At 38.8% G+C, this 24,029-nt stretch overlaps 1 protein-coding gene across 1 annotated transcript in view; it reads right to left on the bottom strand.

The window, feature by feature from the left end:
- Positions 1-24,029, bottom strand: part of ARHGAP39 (Rho GTPase activating protein 39) — an 847,370-nt gene that overhangs the window by 102,252 nt on the left and 721,089 nt on the right. The window contains 1 exon segment of the mRNA XM_053715434.1: positions 9,344-9,435. Within this exon segment, the coding sequence (XP_053571409.1) occupies positions 9,344-9,435 (92 nt within the window).

Genomic DNA, 24,029 nt, shown 5'->3' with positions numbered 1-24,029 from the left:
ACAAACGTGTGACTATAGAACACAAAAATGTGACTATATAATACAAACGTGTGACTATAGAACACAAACATGTGACTATATAATACAAACATGTGACTATAGAACACAAACATGTGACTATATAATACAAACATGTGACTATAGAACACAAACATGTGACTATAGAACACAAACATGTGACTATATAATACAAACATGTGACTATAGAACACAAACATGTGACTATAGAACACAAACATGTGACTATATAATACAAACATGTGACTATAGAACACAAACATGTGACTATATAATACAAACATGTGACTATAGAACACAAACATGTGACTATAGAATACAAACATGTGACTATAGAACACAAACATGTGACTATATAATACAAACATGTGACTATAGAACACAAACATGTGACTATATAATACAAACATGTGACTATAGAACACAAACATGTGACTATATAATACAAACATGTGACTATAGAATACAAACATGTGACTATATAATACAAACATGTGACTATAGAACACAAACATGTGATTATAGAACACAAACATGTGACTATATAATACAAACATGTGACTATAGAACACAAACATGTGACTATAGAATACAAACATGTGACTATATAATACAAACATGTGACTATATAATACAAACATGTGACTATAGAACACAAACATGTGACTATAGAACACAAACATGTGACTATAGAACACAAACATGTGACTATATAATACAAACATGTGACTATAGAATACAAACATGTGACTATATAATACAAACATGTGACTATATAATACAAACATGTGACTATAGAATACAAACATGTGACTATATAATACAAACATGTGACTATAGAACACAAACATGTGACTATAGAACACAAACATGTGACTATAGAACACAAACATGTGACTATATAATACAAACATGTGACTATATAACACAAACATGTGACTATAGAATACAAACATGTGACTATAGAACACAAACATGTGACTATAGAACACAAACATGTGACTATAGAACACAAACATGTGACTATAGAATACAAACATGTGACTATATAACACAAACATGTGACTATAGAATACAAACATGTGACTATAGAATACAAACATGTGACTATAGAATACAAACATGTGACTATAGAACACAAACATGTGACTATAGAATACAAACATGTGACTATAGAATACAAACATGTGACTATAGAACACAAACATGTGACTATATAATACAAACATGTGACTATAGAACACAAACATGTGATTATAGAACACAAACATGTGACTATATAATACAAACATGTGACTATAGAACACAAACATGTGACTATATAATACAAACATGTGACTATAGAACACAAACATGTGACTATAGAACACAAACATGTGACTATATAATACAAACATGTGACTATAGAACACAAACATGTGACTATAGAATACAAACATGTGACTATAGAACACAAACATGTGACTATAGAACACAAACATGTGACTATAGAATACAAACATGTGACTATAGAACACAAACATGTGACTATAGAACACAAACATGTGACTATAGAATAAAAACATGTGACTATAGAACACAAACATGTGACTATAGAACACAAACATTTGACTATAGAATACAAACATGTGACTATATAATACAAACATGTGACTATAGAACACAAACATGTGATTATAGAACACAAACATGTGACTATATAATACAAACATGTGACTATAGAACACAAACATGTGACTATATAATACAAACATGTGACTATAGAATACAAACATGTGACTATATAATACAAACATGTGACTATAGAACACAAACATGTGACTATAGAACACAAACATGTGACTATATAATACAAACATGTGACTATAGAACACAAACATGTGACTATAGAATACAAACATGTGACTATAGAACACAAACATGTGACTATAGAACACAAACATGTGACTATATAATACAAACATGTGACTATAGAACACAAACATGTGACTATAGAACACAAACATGTGACTATAGAATACAAACATGTGACTATAGAATACAAACATGTGACTATAGAACACAAACATGTGACAATAGAACACAAACATGTGACTATAGAACACAAACATGTGACTATATAATACAAACATGTGACTATAGAACACAAACATGTGACTATATAATACAAACATGTGACTATAGAACACAAACATGTGACTATAGAACACAAACATGTGACTATATAATACAAACATGTGACTATAGAATACAAACATGTGACTATATAACACAAACATGTGACTATAGAACACAAACATGTGACTATAGAATACAAACATGTGACTATAGACTACAAACATGTGACTATAGAACACAAACATGTGACTATAGAATACAAGCATGTGACTATAGAACACAAACATGTGACTATAGAACACAAACATGTGACTATAGAATACAAGCATGTGACTATAGAACACAAACATGTGACTATAGAATACAAACATGTGACTATAGAACACAAACATGTGACTATAGAATACAAACATGTGACTATAGAACACGAACATGTGACTATAGAACACAAACATGTGACTATAGAATACAAACATGTGACTATAGAACACAAACATGTGACTATAGAATACAAACGTGTGACTATAGAATACGAACATGTGACTATAGAACACAAACATGTGACTATAGAATACAAACATGTGACTATAGAACATATAGAATACAAACATGTGACTATAGAATACAAACATGTGACTATAGAACACAAACATGTGACTATAGTACACAAACATGTGACTATAGAATACAAACATGTGACTATAGAATACGAACATGTGACTATAGAATACAAACATGTGACTATAGAATATATCAGAGAGCAGTGCTTATCTCTAGTAGTGCATAAATCATTCTTGTGACTATAGAATACATCAGAGAGCAGTGCTTATCTCTAGTAGTGCATAAACCATTCTGGTGACTATAGAATACATCAGAGAGCAGTGCTTATCTCTAGTAGTGCATAAACCATTCTGGTGACTATAGAATACATCAGAGAGCAGTGCTTATCTCTAGTAGTGCATAAACTATTCTGGTGACTATAGAATACATCAGAGAGCAGTGCTTATCTCTAGTAGTGCATAAACTATTCTGGTGACTATAGAATACATCAGAGAGCAGTGCTTATCTCTAGTAGTGCATAAACCATTCTGGTGACTATAGAATACATCAGAGAGCAGTGCTTATCTCTAGTAGTGCATAAACCATTCTGGTGACTATAGAATACATCAGAGAGCAGTGCTTATCTCTAGTAGTGCATAAACCATTCTGGTGACTATAGAATACATCAGAGAGCAGTGCGTATCTCCAGTAGTGCATAAACCATTCTGGTGACTATAGAATACATCAGAGAGCAGTGCTTATCTCTAGTAGTGCATAAACCATTCTGGTGACTATAGAATACATCAGAGAGCAGTGCTTATCTCTAGTAGTGCATAAACCATTCTGGTGACTATAGAATACATCAGAGAGCAGTGCTTATCTCTAGTAGTGCATAAACCATTCTGGTGACTATAGAATACATCAGAGAGCAGTGCTTATCTCTAGTAGTGCATAAACCATTCTGGTGACTATAGAATACATCAGAGAGCAGTGCTTATCTCTAGTAGTGCATAAACCATTCTGGTGACTATAGAATACATCAGAGAGCAGTGCTTATCTCTAGTATTGCATAAACCATTCTGGTGACTATAGAATACATCAGAGAGCAGTGCTTATCTCTAGTAGTGCATAAGCTATTCTGGTGACTATAGAATACATCAGAGAGCAGTGCTTATCTCTAGTAGTGCATAAACCATTCTGGTGACTATAGAATACATCAGAGAGCAGTGCATATCTCTAGTAGTGCATAAACCATTCTGGTGACTATAGAATACATCAGAGAGCAGTGCTTATCTCTAGTAGTGCATAAACCATTCTGGTGACTATAGAATACATCAGAGAGCAGTGCTTGTCTCTAGTAGTGCATAAACCATTCTGGTGACTATAGAATACATCAGAGAACAGTGCTTATCTCTAGTAGTGCATAAACCATTCTGGTGACTATAGAATACATCAGAGAGCAGTGCTTATCTCTAGTAGTGCATACACCATTCTGGTGACTATAGAATACATCAGAGAGCAGTGCTTATCTCTAGTAGTGCATAAACCATTCTGGTGACTATAGAATACATCAGAGAGCAGTGCTTATCTCTAGTAGTGCATAAACCATTCTGATGACTATAGAATACATCAGAGAGCAGTGCTTATCTCTAGTAGTGCATAAACCATTCTGGTGACTATAGAATACATCAGAGAGCAGTGCGTATCTCTAGTAGTGCATAAATCATTCTGGTGACTATAGAATACAGAGAGCAGTGCTTATCTCTAGTAGTGCATAAGCTATTCTGGTGACTATAGAATACATCAGAGAGCAGTGCTTATCTCTAGTAGTGCATAAATCATTCTGGTGACTATAGAATACATCAGAGAGCAGTGCTTATCTCTAGTAGTGCATAAACCATTCTGGTGACTATAGAATACATCAGAGAGCAGTGCTTATCTCTAGTAGTGCATAAACCATTTTGTTGACTACAGAATACATCAGAGAGCAGTGCGTATCTCTAGTAGTGCATAAACCATTCTGGTGACTATAGAATACATCAGAGAGCAGTGCTTATCTCTAGTAGTGCATAAGCTATTCTGGTGACTATAGAATACATCAGAGAGCAGTGCTTATCTCTAGTAGTGCATAAACCATTCTGATATGACTATAGAATACATCAGAGAGCAGTGCTTATCTCTAGTAGTGCATAAACCATTCTGATATGACTATAGAATACATCAGAGAGCAATGCTTATCTCTAGTAGTGCATAAACCATTCTGGTGACTATAGAATACATCAGAGAGCAGTGCTTATCTCTAGTAGTGCATAAACCATTCTGGTGACTATAGAATACATCAGAGAGCAGTGCTTATCTCTAGTAGTGCATAAACCATTCTGGTGACTATAGAATACATCAGAGAGCAGTGCTTATCTCTAGTAGTGCATAAACCATTCTGGTGACTATAGAATACATCAGAGAGCAGTGCTTGTCTCTAGTAGTGCATAAACCATTCTGGTGACTATAGAATACATCAGAGAGCAGTGCTTATCTCTAGTAGTGCATACACCATTCTGGTGACTATAGAATACATCAGAGAGCAGTGCTTATCTCTAGTAGTGCATAAACCATTCTGGTGACTATAGAATACATCAGAGAGCAGTGCTTATCTCTAGAAGTGCATAAACCATTCTGGTGACTATAGAATACATCAGAGAGCAGTGCGTATCTCTAGTAGTGCATAAATCATTCTGGTGACTATAGAATACAGAGAGCAGTGCTTATCTCTAGTAGTGCATAAGCTATTCTGGTGACTATAGAATACAGAGAGCAGTGCTTATCTCTAGTAGTGCATACATCATTCTGGTGACTATAGAATACATCAGAGAGCAGTGCTTATCTCTAGTAGTGCATAAACCATTCTGGTGACTATAGAATACATCAGAGAGCAGTACTTATCTCTAGTAGTGCATAAACCATTCTGTTGACTATAGAATACATCAGAGAGCAGTGCGTATCTCTAGTAGTGTATAAACCATTCTGGTGACTATAGAATACATCAGAGAGCAGTGCTTATCTCTAGTAGTGCATAAGCTATTCTGGTGACTATAGAATACATCAGAGAGCAGTGCTTATCTCTAGTAGTGCATAAACCATTCTGATATGACTATAGAATACATCAGAGAGCAGTGCTTATCTCTAGTAGTGCATAAACCATTCTGATATGACTATAGAATACATCAGAGAGCAGTGCTTATCTCTAGTAGTGCATAAACCATTCTGATATGACTATAGAATACATCAGAGAGCAGTGCTTATCTCTAGTAGTGCATAAACCATTCTGGTGACTATAGAATACATCAGAGAGCAGTGCTTGTCTCTAGTAGTGCATAAACCATTCTGGTGACTATAGAATACATCAGAGAGCAGTGCTTATCTCTAGTAGTGCATAAACCATTCTGGTGACTATAGAATACATCAGAGAGCAGTGCTTGTCTCTAGTAGTGCATAAACCATTCTGGTGACTATAGAATACATCAGAGAGCAGTGCTTATCTCTAGTAGTGCATAAACCATTCTGGTGACTATAGAATACATCAGAGAGCAGTGCTTATCTCTAGTAGTGCATAAACCATTCTGTTGACTATAGAATACATCAGAGAGCAGTGCGTATCTCTAGTAGTGCATAAACCATTCTGGTGACTATAGAATACATCAGAGAGCAGTGCTTATCTCTAGTAGTGCATAAGCTATTCTGGTGACTATAGAATACATCAGAGAGCAGTGCTTATCTCTAGTAGTGCATAAACCATTCTGATATGACTATAGAATACATCAGAGAGCAGTGCTTATCTCTAGTAGTGCATAAACCATTCTGATATGACTATAGAATACATCAGAGAGCAGTGCTTATCTCTAGTAGTGCATAAACCATTCTGGTGACTATAGAATACACCAGAGAGCAGTGCTTATCTCTAGTAGTGCATAAACCATTCTGGTGACTATAGAATACACCAGAGAGCACTGCTTATCTCTAGTAGTGCATAAACCATTCTGGTGACTATAGAATACACCAGAGAGCAGTGCTTATCTCTAGTAGTGCATAAACCATTCTGGTGACTATAGAATACATCAGAGAGCAGTGCTTATCTCTAGTAGTGCATAAACCATTCTGGTGACTATAGAATACATCAGAGAGCAGTGCTTATCTCTAGTAGTGCATAAACCATTCTGGTGACTATAGAATACATCAGAGAGCAGTGCTTATCTCTAGTAGTGCATAAACCATTCTGGTGACTATAGAATACATCAGAGAGCAGTGCGTATCTCTAGTAGTGCATAAATCATTCTGGTGACTATAGAATACATCAGAGAGCAGTGCGTATCTCTAGTAGTGCATAAATCATTCTGGTGACTATAGAATACAGAGAGCAGTGCTTATCTCTAGTAGTGCATAAGCTATTCTGGTGACTATAGAATACATCAGAGAGCAGTGCTTATCTCTAGTAGTGCATAAATCATTCTGGTGACTATAGAATACATCAGAGAGCAGTGCTTATCTCTAGTAGTGCATAAACCATTCTGGTGACTATAGAATACATCAGAGAGCAGTGCTTATCTCTAGTAGTGCATAAACCATTCTGTTGACTATAGAATACATCAGAGAGCAGTGCGTATCTCTAGTAGTGCATAAACCATTCTGGTGACTATAGAATACATCAGAGAGCAGTGCTTATCTCTAGTAGTGCATAAGCTATTCTGGTGACTATAGAATACATCAGAGAGCAGTGCTTATCTCTAGTAGTGCATAAACCATTCTGATATGACTATAGAATACATCAGAGAGCAGTGCTTATCTCTAGTAGTGCATAAACCATTCTGGTGACTATAGAATACATCAGAGAGCAGTGCTTATCTCTAGTAGTGCATAAACCATTCTGGTGACTATAGAATACATCAGAGAGCAGTGCTTATCTCTAGTAGTGCATAAACCATTCTGATATGACTATAGAATACATCAGAGAGCAGTGCTTATCTCTAGTAGTGCATAAACCATTCTGGTGACTATAGAATACATCAGAGAGCAGTGCTTATCTCTAGTAGTGCATAAACCATTCTGGTGACTATAGAATACATCAGAGAGCAGTGCTTATCTCTAGTAGTGCATAAACCATTCTGGTGACTATAGAATACATCAGAGAGCAGTGCTTATCTCTAGTAGTGCATAAACCATTCTGGTGACTATAGAATACATCAGAGAGCAGTGCTTATCTCTAGTAGTGCATACACCATTCTGGTGACTATAGAATACATCAGAGAGCAGTGCTTATCTCTAGTAGTGCATACACCATTCTGGTGACTATAGAATACATCAGAGAGCAGTGCTTATCTCTAGTAGTGCATAAGCCATTCTGGTGACTATAGAATACATCAGAGAGCACTGCTTATCTCTAGTAGTGCATAAACCATTCTGGTGACTATAGAATACATCAGAGAGCAGTGCTTATCTCTAGTAGTGCATAAACCATTCTGGTGACTATAGAATACATCAGAGAGCAGTGCTTATCTCTAGTAGTGCATAAACCATTCTGGTGACTATAGAATACATCAGAGAGCAGTGCTTATCTCTAGTAGTGCATAAACCATTCTGGTGACTATAGAATACATCAGAGAGCAGTGCTTATCTCTAGTAGTGCATAAACCATTCTGGTGACTATAGAATACATCAGAGAGCAGTGCTTATCTCTAGTAGTGCATAAACCATTCTGGTGACTATAGAATACATCAGAGAGCAGTGCTTATCTCTAGTAGTGCATAAACCATTCTGGTGACTATAGAATACATCAGAGAGCAGTGCTTATCTCTAGTAGTGCATACACCATTCTGGTGACTATAGAATACATCAGAGAGCAGTGCTTATCTCTAGTAGTGCATACACCATTCTGGTGACTATAGAATACATCAGAGAGCAGTGCTTATCTCTAGTAGTGCATAAGCCATTCTGGTGACTATAGAATACATCAGAGAGCACTGCTTATCTCTAGTAGTGCATAAACCATTCTGGTGACTATAGAATACATCAGAGAGCAGTGCTTATCTCTAGTAGTGCATAAACCATTCTGGTGACTATAGAATACATCAGAGAGCAGTGCTTATCTCTAGTAGTGCATAAACCATTCTGGTGACTATAGAATACATCAGAGAGCAGTGCTTATCTCTAGTAGTGCATAAACTATTCTGGTGACTATAGAATACATCAGAGAGCAGTGCTTATCTCTAGTAGTGCATAAACCATTCTGGTGACTATAGAATACATCAGAGAGCAGTGCATAAACAATTCTGGTGACTATAGAATACATCAGAGAGCAGTGCATAAACAATTCTGGTGACTATAGAATACATCAGAGAGCAGTGCATAAACCATTCTGATATGACGATCTTCTGTTCAGATGACTTGCTTTTATTTCTCATATGAGTAAAACATCCTGCTCATTTGTACAGAGCACAGATGAATGTTACAACACCAAGATCAGTACTTCAACTAGCAATAAAACACATTGATTTCTATATTAGCGATCTGCTAAATGCATCTTCACCCGTTTTGTCCCAGCTCACATAAGGACCACTGTAAGCTCATGTAACCCACTGCAGAGTTCATTAACCTCATTAGCGCACATCCATTTTACCTGGAACATGAGGATCTTCCAGTCCTGTGGGAATTTTCCACTGATCTACCTGCAGCTTCAGGGCATTCACTTCATCAATATCTCCAGGGACCCTGAAGGGAAAGAAAAATCAATAAATGCGTGAGAAGCCTCTGAAGTACTCAGCCCCATTGTACTTTTATTCCAGCAGAAAAAAAGGCTCAGTGTAACAGAAGACTGGCATATTCATTATTATGCTATGATTCTGCAATGATTTCAGTTTGTGATCTGACATTAGCCAACCCATAGATGGCAGTAAAGGTAGAAAGTCACTGTCATGCTCACCACCCCAGCCTTCTCACATTAGGCAGGTGTGACAAAACAATGGTACTAATAGCAAATCTGCTGGCATTCTGTTACTGAACTACTGCTTGCTATATACTGTACATATTATGTATTTATTCTTTTCAATAAAGGTATATGGCAGCATGCAAGACTTTTTAAAGAGGATTAGCAACAATTTGGGCATAAGCTTGCAGAGAGATTCACTGCTCCAGCACTAGGGTGTGCGCAATCTTAAACAATATGTTGAGCATAAATGCCAGTCAAATCTCAATACACAGAGCTCCTTTATTTTAACAGATACTAAAGGCTCAGCTGGGCAGTCTGGCTTCACTGCATACTGAACACTGAGGATACGCTCCACAAAACAGATGAAATAAAATTACTAAGTGTCTGCCGTTTGTAACACATTTGAATAGTTAACATATTTATTAGAGGAAATAACTGTGTTGCTATATTTAGAGAGGTTTTGATGTTACCAGATTATAAGTGGCACGCTATTGGTGTTTTACTCGAGCAATAACACGGCCAGAAGTAAAGTTTTTGTGCGCACGTGTTAGCTCTCGTATTACAAGATGAAAGTAAAAAGTTTGTGCGCAAACAAAACCCAACGCACATTTACTAAAGGACTTTGGATATCGTGACTGTGTTAACTTATTTATATACAAAGGTGTGTGCACTCTACTAATTAGTAATAGGGCCAAAGCAGGTGCTTGCAGTCATAAGCAGACCAATACTATATTTAGAAAAGTGAAATAGTCACTCCATAGGTGAATATTCAAGAATGACAAGGCCGCACTCAGGTACAAATGAAGTAAACATACGGCTATATTACGAGTTTTGCAGTAAGCTGAAAAAGCAGCGTTATCAGGTTATAACGCTGCTTTTTCACGCCCGCTGGTATTACGAGTCTTGCAGGTTTAGGGGCACCGCACACTTTTTTGGCCTTACCGCAAACCAACTTACGCAAATTGCGTATAGTCTTTTTTCAATGGGACTTCCATAGCGCTGATATTACAAGTTTGTCCTGGGAGGTCAAAAAGTGAGCGGTACACCCTATCCCGTCAAGATTCCTAACGCATTTTAAAGTCAGCAGTTATGAGTTTTATGGTACAAAGCTGTAGCATAAAACTCATAACTAAAGTGCTAAAAAGTACACTAACACCCATAAACTACCTATTAACCCCTAAACCGAGACCCTCCCGCATCGCTACCACTAAAATAAAATTATTAACCCTTAAACCGCCGCTCCGGACATCGCCACCACTAGAATAAACATATTAACCCCTAAACTGCCGCACTCTCGCCTTGCAAAGACTAGTTAAATATTATTAACCCCTAATCTGCCGCCCAAGATCGCCTCCACCTACCTATATTTATTAACCCCTAATCTGCTGTCCCCAACGTCGCCGCCACTATACTAAAGTTATTAACCCCTAAACCTAACACCCCCTAACTTAAATATAATTAAAATAAATCTAAATCAAACCTACTATTAATAATTAAATAATTCCTATTTAAAACTAAATACTTACCTATAAAATAAACCCTAAGCTAGCTACAATATAACTAATAGTTACATTGTATCTAGCTTAGGCTTTATTTTTATTTTACAGGCAAGTTTTTATTTATTTTAACTAGGTAGAATAGTTACTAAATAGTTATTAACTATTTACTAACTACCTAGCTAAAATAAATACAAATTTACCTGTAAAATAAAACCTAACCTAAGTTACACTAACACCTAACACTACAATTTAATAAATTACCTAAATTAAATACAATTTAATTACAATACAATTAAACAAATCAAATACAATTAGCTAAATTACAAAAACAAACACTAAATTACAGAAAATAAAAAACAAATTACAAGATCTTTAAACTAATTACACCTAATCTAATAGCCCTATCAAAATAAAAAAAGCCCACCCAAAATAAAAAAAAACCCTAGCCTAAACTAAACTACCAATAGCCCTTAAAAGGGCCTTTTTGGGGGCATTGCCCCCAAGAAATCAGCTCTTTTACCTGTAAAAAAAATACACACAACCCCCTTCAACAGTAAAACCCACCACCCACACAACCAACCCTCCAAATAAAACCATAACTTAAAAAAACTAAGCTCCCCATTGCCCTGAAAAGGGCATTTGGATGGGCATTGCCCTTAAAAGGGCATTTAGCTCTAACCTAAAAATAAAACCCACCCAATACACCCTTAAAAAATCCTAACACTAACCCCCGAAGATCCACTTACCGGGAGAAGTCTTCATCCAAGCGGCAAGATGTTCTCAACGAAGCCGGCAGAAGTGGGCCTCCAGACGGGCAGAAGTGGTCCTCCAGACGGGCTGATTGGAACAGCCAATAGAATGCGAGCTCAATCCTATTGGCTGATTGCTCCGAGTTGGAAGGATGAAGATAGAAGATGCCATCTGGATGAAGACTTCTGCCCATCTGGAGGACCACTTATGCCCGTCAGGAAGACCACTTCTGCCGGCTTCGTTGAGGACATCTTGCCGCTTGGATGAAGACTTCTCCCGGTAAGTGGATCTTCGGGGGTTAGTGTTAGGATTTTTTAAGGTTGTATTGGGTGGGTTTTATTTTTAGGTTAGGGCTTTGGGCCGCAATATAGCTAAATGCCCTTTTAAGGGCAATGCCCATCCAAATGCCCTTTTCAGGGCAATAGGGAGCTTAGTTTTTTTTAGTTAGGATTTTATTTGGGGGGTTGGTTGTGTGGGTGGTGGGTTTTACTGTTGGGGGGGTTGTGTGTATTTTTTTTTACAGGTAAAAAAAGCTGATTTCTTGGGGGGCAATGCCCCGCAAAAGGCCCTTTTAAGGGCTATTGGTAGTTTAGTTTAGGCTAGGTCTTTTTTATTTTGGGTGGGCTTTTTTTATTTTGATAGGGCTATTAGATTAGGTGTAATTAGTTTAAAGATCTTGTAATTTGTTTTTTAATTTCTGTAATTTAGTGTTTTTTTGTAATTTAGCTAATTGTATTTGATTTATTTAATTGTATTTCATTTAGGAAATTTATTTAATTGTAGTGTAGTGTTAGGTGTTAGTGTAACTTAGGTTAGGTTTTATTTTACAAGTAAATGTATTAATTTTAGCTAGGTAGTTATTAAATAGTTAACAACTATTTAGTAACTATTCTACCTAGTTAAAATAAATACAAACTTGCCTGCAAAATAAAAATAAAGCCTAAGCTAGATACAATGTAACTATTAGTTCTATTGTAGCTAGATTAGGGTTTATTTTATAGGTATTTAGTTTTAAATAGGAATAATTTATGTAATGATAGTAATTTTATTTAGATTTATTTAAATTATATTTAAGTTAGGGGGTGTTTAAGTTAGGGTTAGACTTAGGTTTAGGGGTTAATAAATTTAGAATAGTGGCGGCGACGTTGGGGGCAGCAGATTAAGGGTTAATAAATGTAGGTAGGTAGCGCCGACATTGGGGGAGGGAGATTAGGGGTTAATAAATATAATGTAGGTGTCGGCGATATTGGGGTCAGCAGATTAGGGGTTAATAAGTATAATGTAGGTGGCTGCGATGTCCGGAGCGGCAGATTAGGGGTTAATAAGTGTAAGAGTAGGGGTGTTTAGACTTGGGGTTCATGTTAGGGTGTTAGGTGTAAACATAAAATGTGTTTCCCCATAGGAATCAATGGGGCTGCGTTACTGAGCTAAACGCTGCTTTTTTGCAGGGGTTAGACTTTTTCTCAGTCGGCTCTCCCCATTGATGTCTATGGGGAAATCGTACACATAAAACCAGCTTACTGCTCACTCAATCAGCGCTGGTATTGGAGTGCAGTGTGGAGCTCAATTTTGCTCTACGCTCACTTCTTGCCTTTTAACGCCGGGTTTGTAAAAACCCGTAATACCAGCGCTGCAGGTACGTGAGCGGTGAGAATAAAGTGCAAGTTAGCACCGCACCCCTGTTACCGCAAAACATGTAATCTAGCACCTATTTATTATAACCGCTTCACTAATATCAGTAACACAAAACTAAACCAAATCTGTAAAAATAAATAAAAACACAAAATGTCAAACCCAGCAAATCCAGGCCTGGAGAACAGTGATATTGATAAATAAAAGGTTTTCCTTAATTTGGACCTGAGTGCTGCCTTGTCATTCTGGAATATTCACCTATGGGGGTCGATTTATTAATCAGTGGATGCTGCTTCCGACCCACTCCACTTCAGTTCCGCCTGAAGCGGAAGTTAAGAAGCGGCGGTCCTGCTCCTTAACTCGTCGGCCACCTCTGAGGTGGCGGACAGCAATCAGCCTGATCAAATACGATCGGGTTGCTTGACACCTCCTGCTACCGAATCTGCAGGGGGCGGCATTGCACCAGCAGTTCACCAGAACTGCTGGTGCAATGCTAAATGCAGACAGCGTATGCGGCGGACATGATACGCTACATCGTATCATGTCCGTCCGCACAATAGTAAATTGACCCCATGGAGTGACTATTTTCTCTTTTCTAAATGTGTTAACTTATTCTCCCCATAGACATCAACAGAGGGGCAGAAGACAAAAAGCACTTGCGCACTCTTTCAACACCATATTAAAGGAACAGTAAATGTAAAAAATTCATTATTATAAAATATTAATAATTCATGTAAATAATTATATATAGATAAATACCATATACCTCTGAACCCTTATAAAATATTTTTATAAATATTTACATGAATCATTTTTATCAGATCGTGTATATAATTGTAGCTGAATGTATTTATGTTATGTTTGGTGCATGTCTTAGCCTTTCAGCGAGGTCTTCAGTCACGCTAACCCTACGCACATTAAATTCAATTGTGGTTAAGTGAACGTGTTTACTTACAACTTGTAATATGTGTGCGAATTAACTCGGGTGCGATATTACTTTATCGCGCCCATAATAACTTTAACGCGCCACTTGTAATCTATGCTTTTAGCTAGGCCTCCAATTACAAGATGCAGAAGGACTTACAGGAAATCAGAGGCTTGCACTGATGACCTTAAGTGCCAGATGACACATTATCGTGTTGCTTCCAGACAGTGGGAGAAGCAGATAATTACAAATATTACACAACTATCTCACACTAGATACATTTGCTATGGAACTGTTCCTTGGCCCTGCACGATCTCTGCCCTATATCTGTTTCTTCCCAGCAGATTCTGAAAACCCACAATCTGCTTATGTATCTGCACCACTGCTCATTTGTTTTTGCCTTTGAGGTTCCTAAAATCTGGGAATGTTTACCTATTGTTTCTTGCCCTGATTTATTCCTTGTGTAAATGTCTGATCTGCCCCTGATGAGTGAATCTGTGCTGATATTGCTGTCTTTCCTCCTGGGTCCTGTTTGTTAATTAGCTAATAAGACTCATGTGATTCTGGTCTTCAGTTAATTTGCCCCTAAGCTTGTATCAGAAGCCGTATAATGCTCTTCCAGAAACATATTGTAAGTGACAGTGAGAACTTGAGTAAGATGAGCAATGCTACAGGAGAGGTGTTGTACATACAAGGCTCTGGGTTATAAACAGGTTTCTTGATTTTGTTAACTGATGATTTTGCATAAACTTATTACTGCATCTACACACACAAATATACGCAAACATACATAGTAATCTTGCACATCTCACCTTCCCATCTCTCCTTCCCGCTCATGATCTTCCACAAACTTCTATCCTTTTGCAGGTGTCTGACTCACATACCAAATAAAATATTAATATTAATCCTATTAATTTTACTTAAGTTAATTCTCCTACTGGTTACTGAGGACTTCTCCAGGGATCCTCACCCTTAATCCAGAGAAATACAATCCCAACGTTTCCTAATACACCCACAAATACCCATAGCTTCTGCAACGGCATACCTATTGTCTGTACTCCTCTCCCATAGCCATCTTCTCCTGTGCTTTCTGGAATGTTCTACTAGCAAAAAAAAACATAATTTATGTAAGAACTTACCTGATAAATTCATTTCTTTCATATTGGCAAGAGTCCATGAGCTAGTGACATATGGGATATACAATCCTACCAGGAGGGGCAAAGTTTCCCAAACCTCAAAATGCCTATAAATACACCCCTCACCACACCCACAATTCAGTTTAACGAATAGCCAAGCAGTGGGGTGATAAAGAAAGGAGTAGAAAGCATCAACAAAGGAAATTTGGAAATAATTGTGCTTTATGCAAAAAATCATAACCACCATAAAAAAGGTGGGCCTCATGGACTCTTGCCAATATGAAAGAAATGAATTTATCAGGTAAGTTCTTACATAAATTATGTTTTCTTTCATGTAATTGGCAAGAGTCCATGAGCTAGTGACATATGGGATATCAATACCCAAGATGTGGAGTCTTCCACTCAAGAGTCACTAAAGAGGGAGGGAATAAAATAAAAACAGCCATATACCGCTGAAAAAATTAATCCACAACCCAAAAAAATATTTTATTTTCATTTTTTAAAGAAAAAAACTTAAATCAGAAGCAGAAGAATCAAACTTAAACAGCTGCCTGAAGAACTTTTCTACCAAAAACTGCTTCCGAAGAAGCAAATACATAAAAACGGTAGAATTTAGTAAATGTATGCAAAGAGGACCAAGTCGCTGCTTTGCAAATCTGATCAACTGAAGCTTCATTCTTAAAAACCCACGAAGTGGAGACTGATCTAGTAGAATGAGTTAAAATTCTCTGAGGCGGGGCTTGACCCGACTCCAAATAAGCTTAATGAATCAAAAAGCTTTAACATAATATTTCAAAGCTCTCACCTCATCCAAAGAATGTAAGGATCTTTCCAAAGGATTCCTAGGATTAGGACACAAGGAAGAGACAACAATTTCTCTACTAATGTTGTTAGAATTCACAACCTGAGGTAAAAATTCAAATGAAGTCTGCAAAACCGCCTTATCCTGATGAAAAATCAGAAAGATTCACAAGAAAGAGCAGATAGCTCAGAAACTCTTCTAGCAGAAGAGATAGCCAAAAAGAACAACACTTTCCAAGAAAGTAGTTAAATGTCCAAAGAATGCATAGGCTCAACTGGAGAAGCCTGTAAAGCCTTCAGAACCAAATTAAGACTCCAAGGAGGAGAAATTGATTTAATGACAGGCTTAATACGAACTAAAGCCTGTACAAAACAGTGTATATCAGGAAGTATAGCAATCTTTCTGTGAAATAAAACAGAAAGAGCGGAGATTTGTCCTTTCAAGGAACTTGCAGACAAAACCTTATCCAAACCATCCTGAAGAAACTGAAAAATTCTAGGAATTCTAAAAGAATGCCAGGAGAATTTATGAGAAGAACACCATGAAATGTAAGTCTTCCAAACTCTATAATAAATCTTCCTAGAGACTGATTTGCGAGCTTGAAACATAGCATCAATCACTGAGTCAGAGAAACCTCTATGACTTAGTACTAAGCGTTCAATTTCCATACCTTCAAATTTAATGATTTGAGATCCTGATGGAAAAAAGGACCTTGAGATAGTAGGTCTGGCCGTAACGGAAGTGGCCAAGGCGGGCAACTGGACATCTGAACCAGTTCCGCATACCAAAACCTGTGTGGCCATGCTGGCGCTACCAGCAACACAAATGATTGTTCCATGATGATTTTTGGAAATCACTCTTGGAAGGAGAACTAGAGGCGGGAAGATATAAGCAGGATGAAAACACCAAGAAAGTATCAGCGCATCCACAACTTCCGCCTGAACATCCCTGGACCTGGATAGGTATGTGGGAAGTTTCTTGTTTAGATGAGAGGCCATGAGATCTATCTCTGGAAGACCCCATATCTGAACAATATGAGAAAAAACATCTGGATGGAGAGACCACTCCCCTGGATGTAAAGTCTGGCGGCTGAGATAATCCGCTTCCCAAATGTCTACACCTGGGATATGCACCGCAGAGATTAGACAGGAGCTGGATTCCGCCCAAACAAGTATTCAAGATACTTCTTCATAGCGTGGGGACTGTGAGTCCCACCCCGATGATTGACATATGCCACTGATGTGAAAATGTCTGTCTGAAAACAAATGAACGGTTCTTTCTTTAACAGAGGCCAAAACTGAAGAGCTCTGAGAATTGCACAGAGTTCTAAAATATTTATTGGAAATTTCGCCTCTTGAAATTTCCAAACCCCTTGTGCTGTCAGAGATCCTCAAACAGCTCCCCAACCTGAAAGACTTGCATCTGTTGTGATCACAGTCCAGGTTGGACGAACAAAAGAAGCCCCTTGAACTAAACGATGGTGATCTATCCACCATGTCAGAGAGTGTCGTACATTGGGATTTAAGGATATTAATTGTGATATCTTTGTATAATCCCTGCACCATTGATTCAGCATACAAAGCTGAAGAAGTCTCATGTGAAAACGAGCAAAGGGGATCGCGTCCGATGCTGCAGTCATGAGACCTAAAACTTCCATGCACATAGCCACTGAAGTGAATGACTGAGACAGAAGGTGCCGGCAGGCTGCAACCAATTTTAAACGTCTCTTGTCTGTTAGAGACAGAGTCATGGACACTGAATCCATCTGGAAGCCTAAAACGGTGACCCTTGTCTGAGGAATCAAGAAACTTTTTGGTAAATTGATCCTCCAACCATGTTTCCGAAGAAACAACACTAGTTGATTCGTGTGAGATTCTGCAGTACGTAAAGACTGAGCTAGTACCAAGATAATGTCTAAATAAGGAAACACCGCAATACCCTGTTCTCTGATTACACCCAGAACCCTTGAAAAGATTCTTGAAGCGGTTGCTAGGCCAAATGGAAGAGCAACAAATTGGTAATGCTTGTCTAGAAAAGAGAATCTCAGAAACTGATAATGTTCTGGATGAATCGGAATATGAAGGTATGCATCCTGCAAGTCTATTGTGGACATATAATGTCCTCGCTGAACAAAAGGCAGAATAGTCCTTATAGTCACCAACTTGAAAGTTTGTACTCTTACATAACGATTCAAATTTTTCAGATCCAAAACTGGTCTGAATAAATTTTCATTCTTTGGGACAATGAAATAGATTTGAATAAAACCCCAAACCTTGTTCCAGAAGAGGAACTGGCATGATTACCCCGAAGACTCCAGGTCTGAAACATACTTCAGGAAAGCCTGAGCCTTTACTGGATCTACTGGGATACGTGAGAGAAAAAATCTTCTCACAGGAGGTCTTACTCTGAATCCTATTCGATAGCCTAGAGAGACAATGCTCTGAATCCATTGATTTTGAACAGAATTTATCCAAATATCCTTGAAAAACCTTAATCTGCCCCCTACCAGCTGAGCTGGAATGAGGACCGCACCTTCATGCGGACTTAGGGGCTGACTTTGGTTTCCTAAAAGGCTTGGATTTATTCCAATTTGAGGAAGGCTTCCAATTGGAGGCAGATTCCTTGGGGGGAGGATTGAGTTTTTGTTCCTTATTCTGACGAAAGGAACGAAAACGGTTAGAAGCCTTAGATTTACCTTTAGGTTTTTTATCCTGAGGCAGAAAAAACTCCCTTTCCCCCAGTAACAGTTGAAATAATAGAATCCAACTGAGAACCAAATAAATTATTACCTTGGAAAGAAAGAGATAGTAATCTAGATTTAGATGTCATATCAGCATTCCAAGATTTAAGGCACAAAGCTCTTCTAGCTAATATAGCTAAAGATATGGATCTAACATCATAAATAAAATGATTAGCATGTTGCATTAAGCGAATAATGCTAGATATGTCAGAATCCAATTCATGTTGCGCTTAATTCTCCAACCAGAAAGTTGATGCCACCGCAACATCAGCCAAAGAAATTGTAGGTCTGAGAAGATGACCTGAATATAAATAGGCCTTCCTTAGATAAGATTCAAGCTTCTTATCAAAAGGATCCTTAAAGGAAGTACTATCTTCCATAGGAATAGTGGTACGTTTAGCAAGAGTAGAAATAGCCCCATCAACTTTGGGGATCTTTTCCCAAAACTCTATAGATTTTGCTGGCAAAGGATACAATTTTTGAACCTTGAAGAAGGAATAAAAAGAAGTACCTGTCTTATTCCATTCCTTAGAAATCATATCAGAAATAGCCTCAGGAATAGGAAAAACCCCTGGAGAAACCACAGGAGGTTTAAAAACAGCATTAAAACGTTTATTAGACTGAACGTCAAGAGGACTGGTTACCTCAATATCCAAAGTAATTAACACTTCATTTAATAAAGAACGCATGTACTCAATTTTAAATAAATAAGTAGATTTGTCAGTGTCAATGTCTGAGGAGGATCTACTGAATCAGATAGATCCTTAACAGAAGAGGATAAATTATCATATAGTTGGTCATTTGAAATTTCATCAACTAAATGAGAATTTTTAAAAAGACCTATTACATTTATTTGAAGGTGAAAATGCAGACAAAGCCTTCAAAATAGAATCAGAAATAAATTCTTTAAAATTTACAGGTATATTATGCACATTAGAAGTTGAAGGAACTGCAACTGGCAATGTACTATTACTGATGGATACACTATCTGCATGTAAAAGTTTATCAAAACAACTATTACAAATGACATTCAGCGATATAATTTCTACAATTTTATAACTAATGACTTAGCTTTGGTAGAACCGATGTCAGGCAGTAATGTTCCAGCAGAAGCTTCTGAGGCAGGATCAAAGTAAGACATCATGCAAAATGTAAGAGAAAAAAACAACATATAAAGCAAAATGATCTATTTCCTTATATGACAGTTTCAGGAATGGGAAAAAACAGAATTTATGTTTACCTGATAAATTTCTTTCTCCAACGGTGTGTCCGGTCCACGGCGTCATCCTTACTTGTGGGATATTCTCTTCCCCAACAGGAAATGGCAAAGAGCCCAGCAAAGCTGGTCACATGATCCCTCCTAGGCTCCGCCTACCCCAGTCATTCGACCGACGTTAAGGAGGAATATTTGCATAGGAGAAACCATATGGTACCGTGGTGACTGTAGTTAAAGAAAATAAAATATCAGACCTGATTAAAAAAAAAAACCAGGGCGGGCCGTGGACCGGACACACCGTTGGAGAAAGAAATTTATCAGGTAAACATAAATTCTGTTTTCTCCAACATAGGTGTGTCCGGTCCACGGCGTCATCCTTACTTGTGGGAACCAATACCAAAGCTTTAGGACACGGATGAAGGGAGGGAGCAAATCAGGTCACCTAAATGGAAGGCACCACGGCTTGCAAAACCTTTCTCCCAAAAATAGCCTCAGAAGAAGCAAAAGTATCAAACTTGTAAAATTTGGTAAAAGTGTGCAGTGAAGACCAAGTCGCTGCCCTACATATCTGATCAACAGAAGCCTCGTTCTTGAAGGCCCATGTGGAAGCCACAGCCCTAGTGGAATGAGCTGTGATTCTTTCGGGAGGCTGCCGTCCGGCAGTCTCGTAAGCCAATCTGATGATGCTTTTAATCCAAAAAGAGAGAGAGGTAGAAGTTGCTTTTTGACCTCTCCTTTTACCTGAATAAACAACAAACAAGGAAGATGTTTGTCTAAAATCCTTTGTAGCATCTAAATAGAATTTTAGAGCGCGAACAACATCCAAATTGTGCAACAAACGTTCCTTCTTTGAAACTGGTTTTGGACACAGAGAAGGTACGATAATCTCCTGGTTAATGTTTTTGTTAGAAACAACTTTTGGAAGAAAACCAGGTTTAGTACGTAAAACCACCTTATCTGCATGGAACACCAGATAAGGAGGAGAACACTGCAGAGCAGATAATTCTGAGACTCTTCTAGCAGAAGAAATCGCAACTAAAAACAAAACTTTCCAAGATAATAACTTAATATCAACGGAATGTAAGGGTTCAAACGGAACCCCCTGAAGAACTGAAAGAACTAAATTGAGACTCCAAGGAGGAGTCAAAGGTTTGTAAACAGGCTTGATTCTAACCAGAGCCTGAACAAAGGCTTGAACATCTGGCACAGCTGCCAGCTTTTTGTGAAGTAATACCGACAAGGCAGAAATCTGTCCCTTCAGGGAACTTGCAGATAATCCTTTTTCCAATCCTTCTTGAAGGAAGGATAGAATCCTAGGAATCTTAACCTTGTCCCAAGGGAATCCTTTAGATTCACACCAACAGATATATTTTTTCCAAATTTTGTGGTAAATCTTTCTAGTCACAGGCTTTCTGGCCTGAACAAGAGTATCGATCACAGAATCTGAGAATCCTCGCTTCGATAAAATCAAGCGTTCAATCTCCAAGCAGTCAGCTGGAGTGAAACCAGATTCGGATGTTCGAACGGACCCTGAACAAGAAGGTCTCGTCTCAAAGGTAGCTTCCAAGGTGGAGCCGATGACATATTCACCAGATCTGCATACCAAGTCCTGCGTGGCCACGCCGGAGCTATCAAGATCACCGACGCCCTCTCCTGCTTGATCCTGGCTATCAGCCTGGGGATGAGAGGAAATGGCGGGAACACATAAGCTAGTTTGAAGGTCCAAGGTGCTACTAGTGCATCCACTAGAGCCGCCTTGGGATCCCTGGATCTGGCCCCGTAGCAAGGAACTTTGAAGTTCTGACGAGAGGCCATCAGATCCATGTCTGGAATGCCCCACAGGTGAGTGACTTGGGCAAAGATTTCCGGATGGAGTTCCCACTCCCCCGGATGCAATGTCTGACGACTCAGAAAATCCGCTTCCCAATTTTCCACTCCTGGGATGTGGATAGCAGACAGGTGGCAGGAGTGAGACTCCGCCCAAAGAATAATTTTGGTTACTTCTTCCATCGCTAGGGAACTCCTTGTTCCCCCCTGATGGTTGATGTACGCAACAGTCGTCATGTTGTCTGATTGAAACCGTATGAACCTGGTCCTCGCAAGCTGGGGCCAGGCCTGGAGCGCATTGAATATCGCTCTCAGTTCCAGAATATTTATCGGTAGAAGAGATTCTTCCCGAGACCAAAGACCCTGAGCTTTCAGGGATCCCCAGACCGCGCCCCAGCCTATCAGACTGGCGTCGGTCGTGACAATGACCCACTCTGGTCTGTGGAACATCATCCCTTGAGACAGATTGTCCAGGGACAGCCACCAACGGAGTGAGTCTCTGGTCCTCTGATTTACTTGTATCTTCGGAGACAAGTCTGTATAGTCCCCATTCCACTGACTGAGCATGCACAGTTGTAATGGTCTTAGATGAATGCGCGCAAAAGGAACTATGTCCATCGCCGCCACCATCAACCCGATCACTTCCATGCACTGAGCTATGGAAGGAAGAGGAACGGAATGAAGTATCCGACAAGAGTCCAGAAGCTTTGTTTTTCTGGCCTCTGTTAGAAAGATCCTCATTTCTAAGGAGTCTATAATTGTTCCCAAGAAGGGAACCCTTGTTGACGGGGATAGAGAACTCTTTTCCACGTTCACTTTCCAGCCGTGAGATCTGAGAAAGGCCAGGACAATGTCCGTGTGAGCCTTTGCTTGAGGAAGGGACGACGCTTGAATCAGAATGTCGTCCAGGTAAGGTACTACTGCAATGCCCCTTGGTCTTAGCACCGCTAGAAGGGACCCTAGTACCTTTGTGAAAATCCTTGGAGCCGTGGCTAATCCGAAAGGAAGCGCCACGAACTGGTAATGTTTGTCCAGGAATGCAAACCTTAGGAACCGATGATGTTCCTTGTGGATAGGAATATGTAGATACGCATCCTTTAAATCCACCGTGGTCATAAATTGACCTTCCTGGATGGAAGGAAGGATAGTTCGAATGGTTTCCATCTTGAACGATGGGACCTTGAGAAATTTGTTTAAGATCTTGAGATCTAGGATTGGTCTGAACGTTCCCTCTTTTTTGGGAACTATGAACAGATTGGAGTAGAACCCCATCCCTTGTTCTCTTAATGGAACAGGATGAATCACTCCCATTTTTAACAGGTCTTCTACACAATGTAAGAACGCCTGTCTTTTTATGTGGTCTGAAGACAACTGCGACTTGTGGAACCTCCCCCTTGGGGGAAGTCCCTTGAATTCCAGAAGATAACCCTGGGAGACTATTTCTAGCGCCCAAGGATCCAGAACATCTCTTGCCCAAGCCTGAGCGAAGAGAGAGAGTCTGCCCCCCACCAGATCCGGTCCCGGATCGGGGGCCAATATTTCATGCTGTCTTGGTAGCAGTGGCAGGTTTCTTGGCCTGCTTTCCCTTGTTCCAGCCTTGCATTGGTCTCCAAGCTGGCTTGGCCTGAGAAGTATTACCCTCTTGCTTAGAGGACGTAACACCTTGGGCTGGTCCGTTTTTACGAAAGGGACGAAAATTAGGTCTATTTTTAGCCTTGAAGGGCCGATCCTGAGGAAGGGCGTGGCCCTTACCCCCAGTGATATCAGAGATAATCTCTTTCAAGTCAGGACCAAACAGCGTTTTCCCCTTGAAAGGAATGTTTAGTAGCTTGTTCTTGGAAGACGCATCA

The sequence above is a fragment of the Bombina bombina genome, chromosome 5, assembly GCF_027579735.1.
Source record: "Bombina bombina isolate aBomBom1 chromosome 5, aBomBom1.pri, whole genome shotgun sequence".
NCBI lineage: Eukaryota > Metazoa > Chordata > Amphibia > Anura > Bombinatoridae > Bombina > Bombina bombina.
The sequence above is the reverse complement of the archived record's forward strand: the minus strand, read 5'-3'. Positions and strand labels throughout refer to the sequence as shown.